Source organism: Lipotes vexillifer, unplaced genomic scaffold (assembly GCF_000442215.2).
Source record: "Lipotes vexillifer unplaced genomic scaffold, Lipotes_vexillifer_v1.1 scaffold325, whole genome shotgun sequence".
NCBI lineage: Eukaryota > Metazoa > Chordata > Mammalia > Artiodactyla > Lipotidae > Lipotes > Lipotes vexillifer.
In genome coordinates, this window is record NW_006799313.1 from 1,741,303 (window position 1) to 1,755,018 (window position 13,716).

Sequence of the window (13,716 nt, forward strand, 5' to 3'; positions counted from 1 at the left end):
ATAAGTTCTGGAAATCTAATGCACATCACTGTGGTCACAGTCCATAATACTGTATTATATATCAATACTTTAAAGTTGCTAAGAGACTAGATCTTAAAAGTTCTCACCACAAAACATGATAGTTCTGTGACATGACAGAAATGTTAGCTAACAGTAGGGTGGTATTCATACTGCAATATATAAATGCACCAAATCAACACACCGTACACCTTAAACTTACACAATGTTATATGTCACATGTCAATTTTTTTAAAGTTCAGAAATAAAATAAACTATCATGAGTTATCAAAAAGAAAAAACAACAGTCATAATAATGCTATAGGATGTGCCAGAAACAATTCAGTGAGCAACAGAGACAAGGTTAATTTAATATCGGGCTACACACAACACACATGCTAACAAATCTGTACTGCAGATGTCAATTAACTGACAAGGGAAAAAATTAGGCATTTAACTGTTTCATGATAAGAATATTCTTTTTTTTGTATTTATTGCCTTGAATTAATTACACTGACATTTGAATTTACTAGGAAAAAACTACATCTGTGGCTCTTTGCCATAAGAATCATGGATGTTATGCATACGTTGTCTCCATAGTGGGGAAAGAGCTGATTTTAAAAAAAGAAAAAGAAACAAGGACCCACTGTATAGCACAGGGAACTATACTCAATATTTTATAATAACGTATAAGGGAAAAGAATCCAAAAAAGAATATCTATATATATGTATGTGTATATCTATATATATGTATGTGTATGTATATACATATAACTGAATCACTGTGCTGTACACCTGCAAACTAGCATGACGTGCATCAACCACACTTCAATAAAAATTAAAAAAAATAAAGAAAGAACAAGAAATAGTTGGTAAGGTGAACTTGGAAGACTTCCTATCTTCGAGGAGGAGTGGCGTCTCAGAGCTGCTGTAATGTGGGCATTAATATAAACATGCCCTCACATGCTGGGAAGCCTGAGATATGGCAATTACTTCTGAAAATGGAAGTGACTAGTGGTGGCTGCTGTATCATTTGGAACGGCTCTTGTGGCCTCCTCCCCACGACACACCCAAGCCCAGTTAGCAAACAGGCCATTCAATTTGGGGGTATCACTGCTCTTGCTGGTTTTCAGTAGGGTAGTAACACCTCAAAGATAAAGCAAGTCTCATCACCCCCATAGGGCTGTGGTAGATAGACCAAGAGGGTGTGGAGCGGCACTTGCTATGACTCCCACTTTCCACCTCTGCCACAGCCGACCCTTCAGTCCCTGGATGCCCCCTTCAGGCCTGCTGGCTCAGGCAGGCCAGCACTAACCATCCCACCTCCAACCCTCTGTAACATCCTTTCCACACCACACACGGTCCACACTCCAACATTTACCTCAACAACCAGCAGGTCATCATTTGAAATGGGCTCAAGCTTTTTATCTGGGGGTGTCTTTTCAAGTAAAGTGCTTAATTCAACCAAGATTCTGCCTCTGTAGGCAACTCCTTCCCCCTGAAAGGCAACAGCACAGGATTATTCTTCTAGGCATGAACAACAGTGAAAAGATCTGTCCCTCTGTTTGGGCTCATCCAGCTACAACTTTAAGTTTTTCCTTCCCAAAATGAATCGGTCAGCAACTCTCTCAGCTGGTGTTTGGTATCTGAAAGAAGAGCCAACGACTTCAGGAAGGATCCCAAAGAGAGCCGGGGCTGAAAGGGACCTTAGTCACGGCTGGTGTCTGGGGCTTTCGAGTCATGCTCGGATCCAGAAAGGGTTCCCAGATGCTGGGGTGGGAGTGGAAGGGGCTCGAAGTCTCCCTCACCCAAATTCAGCTCTGCATTTATCTGCACTAACTTTGCTCCTTTCCTCAGAAAAGGGAGGCTGCCATGTTGGCAACCAGGGCAAGTCTCAGAGTAGCCAGGAAATAAAAGAGGAAGATGTTCTGGGTGCGGCTGAGTGTGAGTATTAATTGTGGCTACTCCTCCCAATATACCAAGGAGTGTTGGCAGCAGAACCCTCTGGAGAGGAAGTGAAAGCTTCCACCTCCACCCCCACCCCCATCCCCAGGGCTTTCTCTCTACACTCGCTCTTTTCGTGGGCTTTGGGAGCTAACTAACCGACAGTACTTGGGCTTCTAATGTGGTGGAAAGACCACTTCCCATCTCTGGGCCTCCATGTCCTTGTCTATAAAACGAAGAGGTTGGATCGGATCAGGGATAGCAATGTCAAGCATGTCACCTCCAGTCTTTCGGCAAATTCCTAGAACATGACATTGCATGGAATTCTGAGGTGGCACATTTGCTTTTTGGAAAGAGCCAACATTGATTACTGACATCTGCCTTAAGTCTAGGATGGGGGAATGGCCATGCTATGCATTTGCAATTGCCACATTAGATGATCTCCAGGATCCTTTCCTATTCTTGCATTCTAGGACTTAAGGGGCATGAGACTTCCATCCTTCAACACTTGATCAGTCATCTGGTGGCTCTCTGGGGGTGGGGGGGGGTGTCCCCTAAATGAGACTTGATTAATAACCATTAGAAGAAGGAATCACATTAATCAGTGCTCACTAATAACAAACCTTAATTGAAGAACTAACCTTTCCAGTATTTAGCTCATCATAGGGATCTGGGAATCCCGTGTACTCTCTGGGGCTTCCATAAAGGTTCAGATAACAAGGTCCAAAAGTTGGAACAAAGCCCACCTCTGTTTCTCCTGTATTTGCTGAGAGACAACATCATCATTAGTATTTTAGGCTTTTAACACTCAATCTGTTGAAATAAATATTAGTTATTAGTTAGCTGGGTGAGACTGTTTTCCTCCATTGTGTGAGTTAGTTGTATTAGTGCAAATTGTAAACACTTGTGAGAACTGCCATATTTCCCTTATCTTATTGCTATAAACATTAAATAAAAAACATTTTCAGGGGTGAGTTCAGGTAAACTTATGTTATTCTTACAAAAAGATGATGCTATTCAAATGAAAGAGTAAGAAGTTGATCTTCACATTTTTTGCAAGTTTATAATTGGCACTGTAGTAAACATATCATTGGCAACCGGGGTAACCGGGATTATAATTGTTTGGGGAAGTCATTTAAATGATGTATATCAGATTCATCTTATTTGTTCTCCAAAAACATCATTTGGTCTCAAGTAGTTAGTATAAATCTGGCAGATGATATTTAAAATACAAGACATTTAAAATTTTTACAGATAACAATGAACTGCCTGCCTATGGTTACGACCATATGATATTCATAAGCAACGTGAAGTCTCCATTCTATCTGTGATGAGGGTCCAATATGCTCCGTATTTCTGCTACCTGGTCTTAGCAAGAGCTACTCCCCAAGGAGGGGCACTGCAGGCAATGTAAGCAAATAGCGGAGTCAAAGGGAGACTGCAGGTAAAGATGGGGATGTATAATAGGAGCTGCCACCAGCCATCTGAATGGCTCCTGTATGGAGGAGGGATGGACTTGCTTCCAAAAGCAGGGGAAGGACGGCTGTTGGGAACTACAAGGAAGCCAGCTTTGGTTCACTCAGAGTAAGGAAGATCTCTCTATGAATTAGTGGTGTCAAACAATGGGACAGACTGCACTGGGGACAGAGGAAATGTTAAGGCCAAGACTTCAGCTTATCTTTCAGGATATGGTCAAAACGATTCCTTTATGGATGAGAAGTTGACCAGATAACCTCTATGGCCCTTTTCCAGCTCTGTGCTTAAAACTAAGGCAGAAAGATAAATGTGAAATAGCGGGTGAGCAGAGTGCCGATTAATAAACAGTTGAGCAAACTATATACACATGTAGTTTGCAATCTTTTCCACCTTTCTGAGGCTCCTCTGCATTTTGAACTTCTATTAAGTTCTCATTTTATATTTTAATTTTTGACCCTTAAATAGCTGCTCATCTCTGTGACTACACTATAAACCCCTTTGGTAGGTGAGGTAAGATTCAAGCATGTCTTATTCTGACTCCCTAAGCACCCAGTCCTCGTTCTGTCTTGGAGTACTACAACATAAATATTTTTTGATTGGTTAAACAAATGAATGAAGGAGTGAAGTGTGACCGAATCTGCTAAGTTTGTTACAAACCTAAGGACTACTTAATATTCACATAAAGTCTGATTATAAGATAATGAGATTGATTTTTAAAAACAAATAAGAATGAGTCATTGTGCCAATAACATAAAGGCACATGATAAAACCTTAATTTTGCACAGTTTGCAAACTTCCTTACATGCAGTATCTCTTTTCCCTCTCATTACAACCTTGGGTGGTTAGCATGGCAGGGATTATCATGTTTATTTGAAAGAAAACAAATGTCTCCAAATCACAGAGTCTTCATCTATTAGGGTAACAACATCTGCCCTGACAGGGTTGTAAGGTCAAGTGTGAGAGCACTGAGCAAACTTGCAAAGAATAGCGAGTGCTGTGCAAACCCAAGGACATGTTATGATCCTGAATAGTTGGAAGATGAAGACCATAAACAACAATAACAAAAAAGTGTTACACAATTATTTACAATGAAGCCAGGATGGTATGCATCTAGGTGAAAACACAGGCATGTAGCAAAGCCTGGTTAGCACATTTGTTTAAACTTAGCTTTGCAGGACAACCATACAACACTAATACAAAAATTGTTACTGTAGCAAAACTATTTTTAAGACAGCAAAACGTAAAAAAAAAAAAGCTAAAAGCTAAAGGCAATCAATTGGTAAGTTCTTAATAAGATAATAGTAAACAGAAAGATCTAGAAGATAGCAAAATTACAAAGCATAAACCTGTATATGATGCAGCCCCAGATCCCGAAGATGAGAAATCTACGTAGTAAAAATATGGTTGGTTAAACAAGAGAAACACGGACTTTATAAAAGAGACAGTGAAAAAGTTAATCAAATCCAATGCTAGGTAAGTGGTTTAGCAACACCAGAAAAATCCCAAATCCAGACTCAAATCACATCACCCTTTTGTAATGTACACAAATGTCACTGGTTAAATACAAAATGGCTCAAGACTTCTGTGGCACCTGGCAGCACCATTACTGCATGAAGTAACCCAATCTCGTCAGCCCCAGGGCAGTGAAGCATCTGAGAAGCAGCTTCCAACCATCAAAGGAGGCCTGGGGAAGTTACCAACATTTCAGGATTTTAATAAAACACTTACTTGTCCTGTGTCTAATTTAGTTGGGACTAAGATCAGATAATCCAAGTTAATTTAGCCTAAGGCTGTGTGAGCAAAGGTTTATAGTTTAAGGTACATTCTCTGTTTCTTTCAGGGTGGGGAGGTTGGCGGCTGCTCATTGCTATTTTGAGACCCCGTTACGGACTGTCCGCAGGGCCTGCATGAGAGAAGGCATCGGAGACAGGGGCTGACACTGTTCGTAACTATTCATCTTGACTTGTGCTGGATGCTAACCACCATGTCACTAAGAAAAATGCTTATTCCACTATTTCTTGAATAATTATTTTTAGGGAATTATTTAATGACTTTCTGCTAAATTAAATGAATTTAAGTAATTTTTACCCTCCCTCCCATATAGTTATAGCATGATTTTAATTACTCTATTGGTTGCCTTTGACCAATAAATTTAATCTAGTCTTTAACCAATTTTTTATCTAACCAGTGATTTAATCTAACCTTTATATCTGCATCCCTCACTTGATAAAAAGAGGCTAATAGCATGCCTACCCTTCCCCACCTCTCCCCTTCCTTTTTTCACTTCTAAGCTCTATCTTCTGTACTTTTACATTGTAAGAGGCGATGACATTCACCTTCTCTTTAGAGCCTTGACTACAGGTTTAACAAAAAATTTTTTAAACAATTAATAGTGTTCACATTATAACAACACATTATAAAAAGTATTGTTCTCTGCAGAGAAAAGGAGAGTTGTAATTCCATTCCTTTGTACAGGTCCAGCAGCATGGTCCCCTATGCCACTTAGCAGAGAATGTTTAGATGGAATCTCTTTCTCACCTTCTATCATTTGCTTAAAATAATGCTACACCTGACTTTATATTTGGACTATTACCTTCTTGGTTCAGCTCTTTATTTTTCTTGGAATTTCTAATGCCTTTTTTTTTTCCTTCTTCTTGAGAGAGGAAATCTATATCATCAAACCTCTATTATGCTTCAGGTTCTTGGTCATACTATCTATTACTTGGCTTACAGTATCTTTTTTTTTTTATTTTAATTTTTATTTATTTATTTATTTTTATGGTATCTTTTTAAAAACATATAAAGTCCTCTCTTAAACAAGATAAGGACGAGAGGACCCTTAGGTTTCCTAAAACAAAATTTTGTCTCAAATTCTCTCACTTTACTCAATGTGTTTAATCTACTGGTATTTACAAGAATTTTATTTTGGTAACAAACAATAAGCTGCTCATATTATTAATGTGTTAACACTAAATTTTTTCTTACCGTCTTAATTTATCTCCTTCATTCCCTATTACAATTTCAGACCATAATACCAAGTATAGGCAATTAGTTCTCAGTATGAAAAACAACAAAAGGTATATTGGTTATCAATGCTTGTTAGCATAAAATGCATAAAAACAAAATGCACATTATCTGGAGTGGACAGTGCATGGTTCAGTGCCATTTGACCATGTTCCTGCCAAGGAAGCCAGTAAAGAAGGGAACATTATTTTATATTTGGGTGGACTGGTGTCAATGCCACTCTTAAACAAAAAGGTACCCTCCGTATTGATGCTCAAAAATTTGTAAAACAGGTACTGGGAAAGAGTTTTTGGATTGAATCAAGAAAGCAAAAACTTTTTTAACTCAGATAATTGATAGTTACCTCAATTATTAATTACTAATCAATTGTTTTGCTGGCCACCATCAAAACATCACTGAAATGGTTCACTAGGCTCATCACATTTGGCTTCTCAGAAACCAAGTCCATTGCCAGGTGGCCACCCCAGTTCATTCCTTCTCCAGAAGTTCTCCGCCCTGTCTCGTTCCTGCTCTGCTGTGTGACTCACCTTCCACTTCCCCACCAGAGGCAGCAATTTTAGAGAGGTGCAGATACGTTGTCCCAACGACATCATTTTTGGTAAGACGGTCCCTGTGTATAAAAGAACAGGTTAAGACCTCCACCTATGAAGACAGATCTCCATTTCAACAATAATAAGAGAGAGCTGGAAAAGACCCTAGACCTCAGAAATCTTCCTGTCCAGTGGGCCTCAAGCTTTACCGTACTTTAAAACCACTTGGAAACCACCACTACTCCCCACCCCTGCATCCCACACCACCTCACATCTCCTTGTCTCAAATTCTCTCACTTTACTCAATAAAGTGAGACTTTATTGAGTCTTTCTTTTGAGACCATCCTGATGCAAATGGCCCCCCAAGCACCCTCTGAGAAAAACTGATCTAGTCGGACAACTCATTTCAGTTATGGAAACAGATTTTTACAGAGGTCAAGGGATTTGCCTATGGCCACACTCAGTACCACTGTCATAAAGTGAATGGATCAGTTGCAGGCACATAACATGATGAGGGTAATAAAAACCTCATTACATAGAATAAGTGCATGTATCTTATTTTATCATGTTCATACTGACTACTATGACGGTTTAACAACGACAGTGGGCTATTTCTAAGGGTGCTTCATAGGGAAAAAAATTCCCTTTCAATTCAAACATTTCTTGAACATCTACTGTGTGATAGATGCTATTTTTCTGACTTCATCTGCTTGCCTATAACCTAAATCTTATCTATATGGTTGGGATAAGTTTGCCCACTACAAGTACCTACAACTGTGTGTATTTCTGTGAGCATCTTAGAGAGTCTGTGAGCCTAACATGAAATGGTCTATAGCTGGGCACATAGTACATGTAACACACAAGGTTTACACTGATAACATCCTCTGTTTAATTCCTTCTCTTCTTTATTCCATCTAGTGTCACACCCACTCTAAAGTTTAGGACCCCATGGGGGCGGAAGAAAGTTTCATTCAGTATTTTGAGGAAAGCTTATACTATAGTATATTATTATGTATATTATAGTAATATTATATGTTATATATAATATTATACATTATATAGTATAATATTAGGTTATAGAAAGTGACTAATTAAACACAGTATACAGGAGAAAAAATTATTTTTAGGTAGTAAGCCACATGCATGGGGCTTGCATCCTCTGTCCATCCAGAAGAGTCTGGACTACATTTAAAGAATCCCTAGCTTTCCCTCAGGGGTGTAAATACCCTACAGGGTATGTAACCAAAGATCTGGATCCAAGGATTCCCCAGATAAACAGGGTCTCTCTGCACACCCTAGTCTACTATTGCTTTGGAGAAGGCAGACTAGGTCAGGGAAAAACCCCACCATTTGTTGTGACCACGGGCAACTCTGGGATGGCTCAGCTAGCAATCAGCCCACTGCAGAGTCTGTAGGCCAGAGTGGTTACCTGATCTATGCAGGGTCCAAGCCCAGACTCCTGACAGTTCCTGTGGCCCCTGGAGCACCTTCTAAGTGTTGACTGGGGGTCCCAAGTAACTTAAAATGAGCTCACGCTCATCGGAAGGGGCATTTTGGCCTCAGGCCTCTTCACGACCCTCAATGAACTGTGATGTAGTTACTGAATAAAGAAAGCCTTCTCCCCTCTTCCCAAAGTGCCTTGTTGCCATAGTGCCAAGAGGGTACGAACATGAAAGTCAAATACATTTAGCCAAAAGAAAAACTAGGGCCAGACAGGATGGGGACCCAACTGGGTCTCTAACTATCTGTGTGACTGCGGGTAAGTCACCTGACTTCTCTGAGCCTCAGTCTTTGTCTGTAAAATGAACTAATCATAGTCTCTATTCCATAGGGTTACTCTAAAGACTAAATGGAATAATGTAGGGAAGGCAAGAGGCACAGCACCTGGCACTTAGCAGTGCTCAAAACACAGCAGCTAACATCATAATAAACATTGATGATGATGATGATGGTGGTGGTGGTGGTGGTGGTGGTGATGGTGATGATGCCGGTGCCAATAATGATGCTATTTACCATTTCCACTCTCAGGGAGCTAAGGGCTGTCGATTGAATGCCCCATCCAACTAGAACATACCCAAGAATGGCCTCATTATGGCCAATCATTGCTAGGATCCTGGTCTAGTACAAAGTCCATCAAAAAATTTCAATGAATTTCCTTTGCATTCAGATAGGGAGCTCTGTCTACTTTCCTTTCTAACAATAACAAAGAATAGCTCTCAGAATGTTTTGGTGATTCTTCCCAAGAAATAGTTTACTCCATTTCTGAAGTCTATTTTGGACAGCCTAATGGTATGTAAAGCCTTGATTTCTTATCTCGATTTCTTATCTTATATTCAGATAATTTTTCCTTCCTTTTGTTTGTGAGCAGTTGAACCAAGATATCCAAAGCTTTTCTGTAACAGCCACTATTATTATCTTTAAAGAAAACACCCAATTCCAGGAGCAGTGTACCCCTTCGCTCTGAAAGAAAAAGCAAATGTCCCTAAAAATAAGAGTTAGACCATCTGAAGTTATGTTTCTCAATATCCAAATATTTAATTCTTTAATGTTGAATTAGACACAAGTCCTTTTTAACTCACCAGTCATATATTGTTAGTTTTATTTTTTCACACACTGAAGGAAACTGTTAAAGAGAAACAGAAAAAAAAAAAAGTAGTTATTTCTCAACTTATTCAGTAACAATTAAAGTATTCTTACTTTTTTCTAAAAGAAAAGAAAGTCAAACCTTGATCTGAAGATTGACGACTTGATTCCACTCAGGGTTTGCATTTTTCTCAATTATATTTGTGCAAACCTGTAAAATTATCAAACAAAACAGGAGGTATTCAAGTTTCTAATTTCTAAAAGTTTACAATATATGCATACTGGATTATGACTCTAGCAGTTTACTTATAAGTTATAGACTTGGTATCCTCGTTAAAGTTTATTTTTCTTGATAAAAATTTGGTAAAATATGACACGGAAACTTTAACATTGATCTTTGCTTCTTCTATGCATAAAAAGCTAGTTTGCAATCGCCAGTTTACTAACATTGGATTAGTGTAATGATGCAAGAGTTAGTATTTAGTGAGCACCTGTTACATGCTGTCTAATAAGCATCTCTACACGAACATGTCCGAACAGATCTTTTGATCCTGCCCACCAGCCCTTCTCCCTGCTCCCCAAACTGGCTGCTCTTTCCACTGCTGTTCACAAGGGTGCTCAGGCTTGAACCAGAGTCAGCCACAACCCCTCTCTTCCCTTCACATGCCTCATCCAATCCATTAGTAAATGCTGACACGCCTATTGTCATCCCATCTTCCCCCGATGCCTGCGGCTGGTCCCCATCTGGATCCGCACTTCCTCTCCTGCCTCCTCACTTTCACGTCACTCCTCTGTAGCATCTTCCATCGGCTCCCCAGGTATACTTGCAGTCCTGATTCATATTCTGCCTGGCCCCCTCACCCCACCTCTTTGAGCTCATCTCAGTTTCGTCCCTTGCTCGCTCCACTCCAGTCATGTTGGCATTCTTTTGCTGCAAATGTGTATCCTCCTTGGGCCCTTTACATCTGCTCTTCCTTCTGCCTGGAAGCCCCCCCTCCCCCACAATATGTCTGCATCATCCAGGCCTCTGCTCAAATGTCACTTCCTCCAAGGTGTCCCACTTGATAACCTAGCTGGATACGCCTCCAACACCCCACCCATCACTTCTCGTCCACTGCTTTATTTTCTGCGGAGTACTTAGCACTAACTGAAATTACACAACTTCTTATTTGCTTGTTTATTGTTGTCCCTTCTGTTACAAAGTAAGCTCCAGGAGTGCAAAGACTGTCTCGCTCAACTGCCTCGCTCGTGGGACAGCATCTGATACTTAGTAGGCTTATACTGTTTAATTCCCGAATTAATTAACTCAACAATCCTATGAGATTATCCTCATCCTCACATATAGTTCAGGAAACTGAGACTCAGAGGTTAAGGAATTTGCTTTCACTGCCTATGGACAGGGGTCAAGTCTGAATTTAAATCTGGCCTCATTTAGCTCCAGAACTGAGAACTTTTCTGCCATCTCCCACTGACTCTCCTAGGACATAACCCAGTCTGTGTGTGTAGTTTGCCAAATCTCACTTTCACATGGCTCAAATACATAGAAGATGCTGCTTCCTCATGCCCAGAGCTATCCGTGGTACATCATTATTCTAAATACTATGGAATCCCACTCTCCAGTCTTAGACCATCTCTGTAGGTAAAAGTGGTGTTCCTAAACCAAGAGTCCCCCAGGTTTTTCAGAGGACTGGGATGGGGTTCCCCTGCCTAACTGTCTAGTTTCTGCAGCTCAGTGGAGCATAGGTGGTGAGAAACATGACAGGAGTGGGCAGCTGGGTACTGGGGGCTGTCCTCTCTTACCACATTTACCAGGGATCATTATTGTTGGCTAGGGACTTCGCCTAGTAGTAAGATAATGCTTAGACCTGGGAAATCACTTCCAGTATTCTAATTTTCCAAAAGACTGAATACTTTGAGTCCTGTATACTTTCCACTCCAAAATAAACCTCTGGAGGAGTCTGGCATGTTCAGACTCAGATAATCTGTGTTTCTGCACAGTGCCCAGCTCATCAGGGGGCTAATTTAACAAAGAATAAGCAAGAAATCACTCCAAGGAAAGCACGGCGTTTTAAAAATGTGTTTCTAGAGGCATCTGTATTTAGATCACATACAAACCTTTTTTCCAGCAAAGGAAACTTCTACAAAAGGATCCACTAGGTTTTTCTTATCTGCACTGCCTCCAAATATTTCCTTTACTGTCTGTGAGAAGGCATCATCCACTGGAAAGCAACATGTCACACAGCAGAAATTAAATTTGATTCTCTTAAAAGAACAGAAATCACTCAGCAAAATTAAAACTTTTCTCCTGCACAGAAAAACAGTTGCAACAAGAATCATTCTCAAAAGTAGCAAGTACCAGTGGCACTGGATTGCAGAAATCCTTTTTGTCTTAGCTGAGAGAAAATCAACAGGAGCGCCTTGAAAAAGAAATCAATAAATTATTATGTTGAGAATCAATCATTTATTGAGGAAAACAGTAGAATAAAGAAAGCCCATCCAAGTGGGATAAGAGGCAATTCAAAAACTCAGGCCTAGTTTCAATTTGGAAAAGGTTCCTTAGGTCAGCATATAGGCCTCATCTGACTTTTTCTGAGAAATTCAAGGAAATTTGGCATAATCATAATATTCTGCTTAATCAACTACAAACAGCAGGCCTCTGTTTTAACAAACTTAAAAGTGAACAGAGTTCAGCCGAATAGGCCCAAGTAGGCCATATAATGTGAGGTTTAATTTAGTCACTTCATTTAAGATATTTCTGAGGGAAAGATGGTCTGGGGAGGCAGTACGGGGTGTTAAACAAGGTGGGGGGGGGGTTCCCCAGGAAAGTAGCAAAACCGGAAGCGCTCCATGGCCTGTACAGTGGGTGCTGCCTCCTGGGGACTGGGAGAGGGGTTCTACGTCCCAGGGCCCAGCAGGAAGCAGACAGGTCGGGTTAGGCAGAGAGGATGCTTGGTCCTCAGCAAGGACAAAGGAGTAATCGGACTAGCCTCTGTGAATAGAATCACTCTAAGCAATTCTCTTAAATGCATCCAATCTCTTAATATAATAGTGACAGACTTCTAGTTATTGGCACTTAACCACCTTTTGCTCAGCCATTTTTAATAATCAGATAGCAAACACATTTATTCGTTTATAAAATTTCAGTTTCATTTGGGATGAAAGGAGTTGGCAGTGCTGACCGCTGACCTCTGTTTGGTATTCTCTAGAATAAGGGGAATATGGGGAAACCTGAAGAGAAAAGGGATGGAGATGAATGGGCCAGAGGCTCCATAATGGCCATGGGTCATGACCAATAGGCTGCCCCATGAACCTATTTGGGTAGCTTTCAGTGGGACCAAAATAAACGAGAATAACTCCATGAAGGCCTTTTAAAAGAAAGACAGGGACTTCCCTGGTGGCACAGTGGTTAAGAATCTGCCTGCTCAGGTGCTTTGTGACCACCTAGAGGGGTAGGATAGGGAGGGTGGGAGGGAGATGCAAGAGGGAAGAGGTATGGGGATATATGTATATGTATAGCCGATTCACTTTGTTATAAAGCAGAAACTAACACACCATTGTAAAGCAATTATACTCCAATAAAGATGTTAAAAAAAAAAGAAAAAAAAGAATCCACCTGCTAATGCAGGGGACACAGTTTCCATCCCTGGTCCAGGAAGATCCCACATGCTGCGGAGCAACTAAGCCCGTGCACCACAACTACTAAGCCTGCGCTCTAGAGCCCGTGAGCCACAACTACTGAGCCCACGCACTGCAACTACTGAGCCCATGCACCTAGAGCCCGTGCTCCGCGACAAGAGAAGCCACCGCAATGAGAAGCCCGCGCACCACAACTGGAGAAAGCCCACGCGCAGCAATGAAGACACAACACAGCCAAAAATATATAAAATTAAAAAAAAAAAAGAACGGAGGCCTACTGTAGTCAGGAAGTTATTACCCTAAACTACTGCTAAGAAAGGCAATTAGCATATGCCTCAGTTAATGTCTCCTTCAAAAAAAATCTTTCAAAATAAAAGAAGAAGAAAGCCATACAGCGGGAGCACCGATCACTATTCAAAGTATGATTTTAACACGTCTAATCACACAGATAACTGACAATCCTGGGGCAGGATTAAATCGATACGTACTCTGGGGGATGTCCTCTGCTCTGTAGATCTTCAGCAGG

At 40.6% G+C, this 13,716-nt stretch overlaps 1 protein-coding gene across 1 annotated transcript in view; it reads right to left on the minus strand.

The window, feature by feature from the left end:
* MYOF (myoferlin) overlaps positions 1-13,716 on the minus strand; it is a 160,916-nt gene that overhangs the window by 83,899 nt on the left and 63,301 nt on the right. The window contains 8 exon segments of the mRNA XM_007471569.1: positions 1,379-1,495; positions 2,583-2,707; positions 4,764-4,802; positions 6,969-7,051; positions 9,551-9,594; positions 9,697-9,765; positions 11,670-11,773; positions 13,679-13,716. Coding sequence (XP_007471631.1) covers positions 1,379-1,495; positions 2,583-2,707; positions 4,764-4,802; positions 6,969-7,051; positions 9,551-9,594; positions 9,697-9,765; positions 11,670-11,773; positions 13,679-13,716 — 619 coding nt within the window.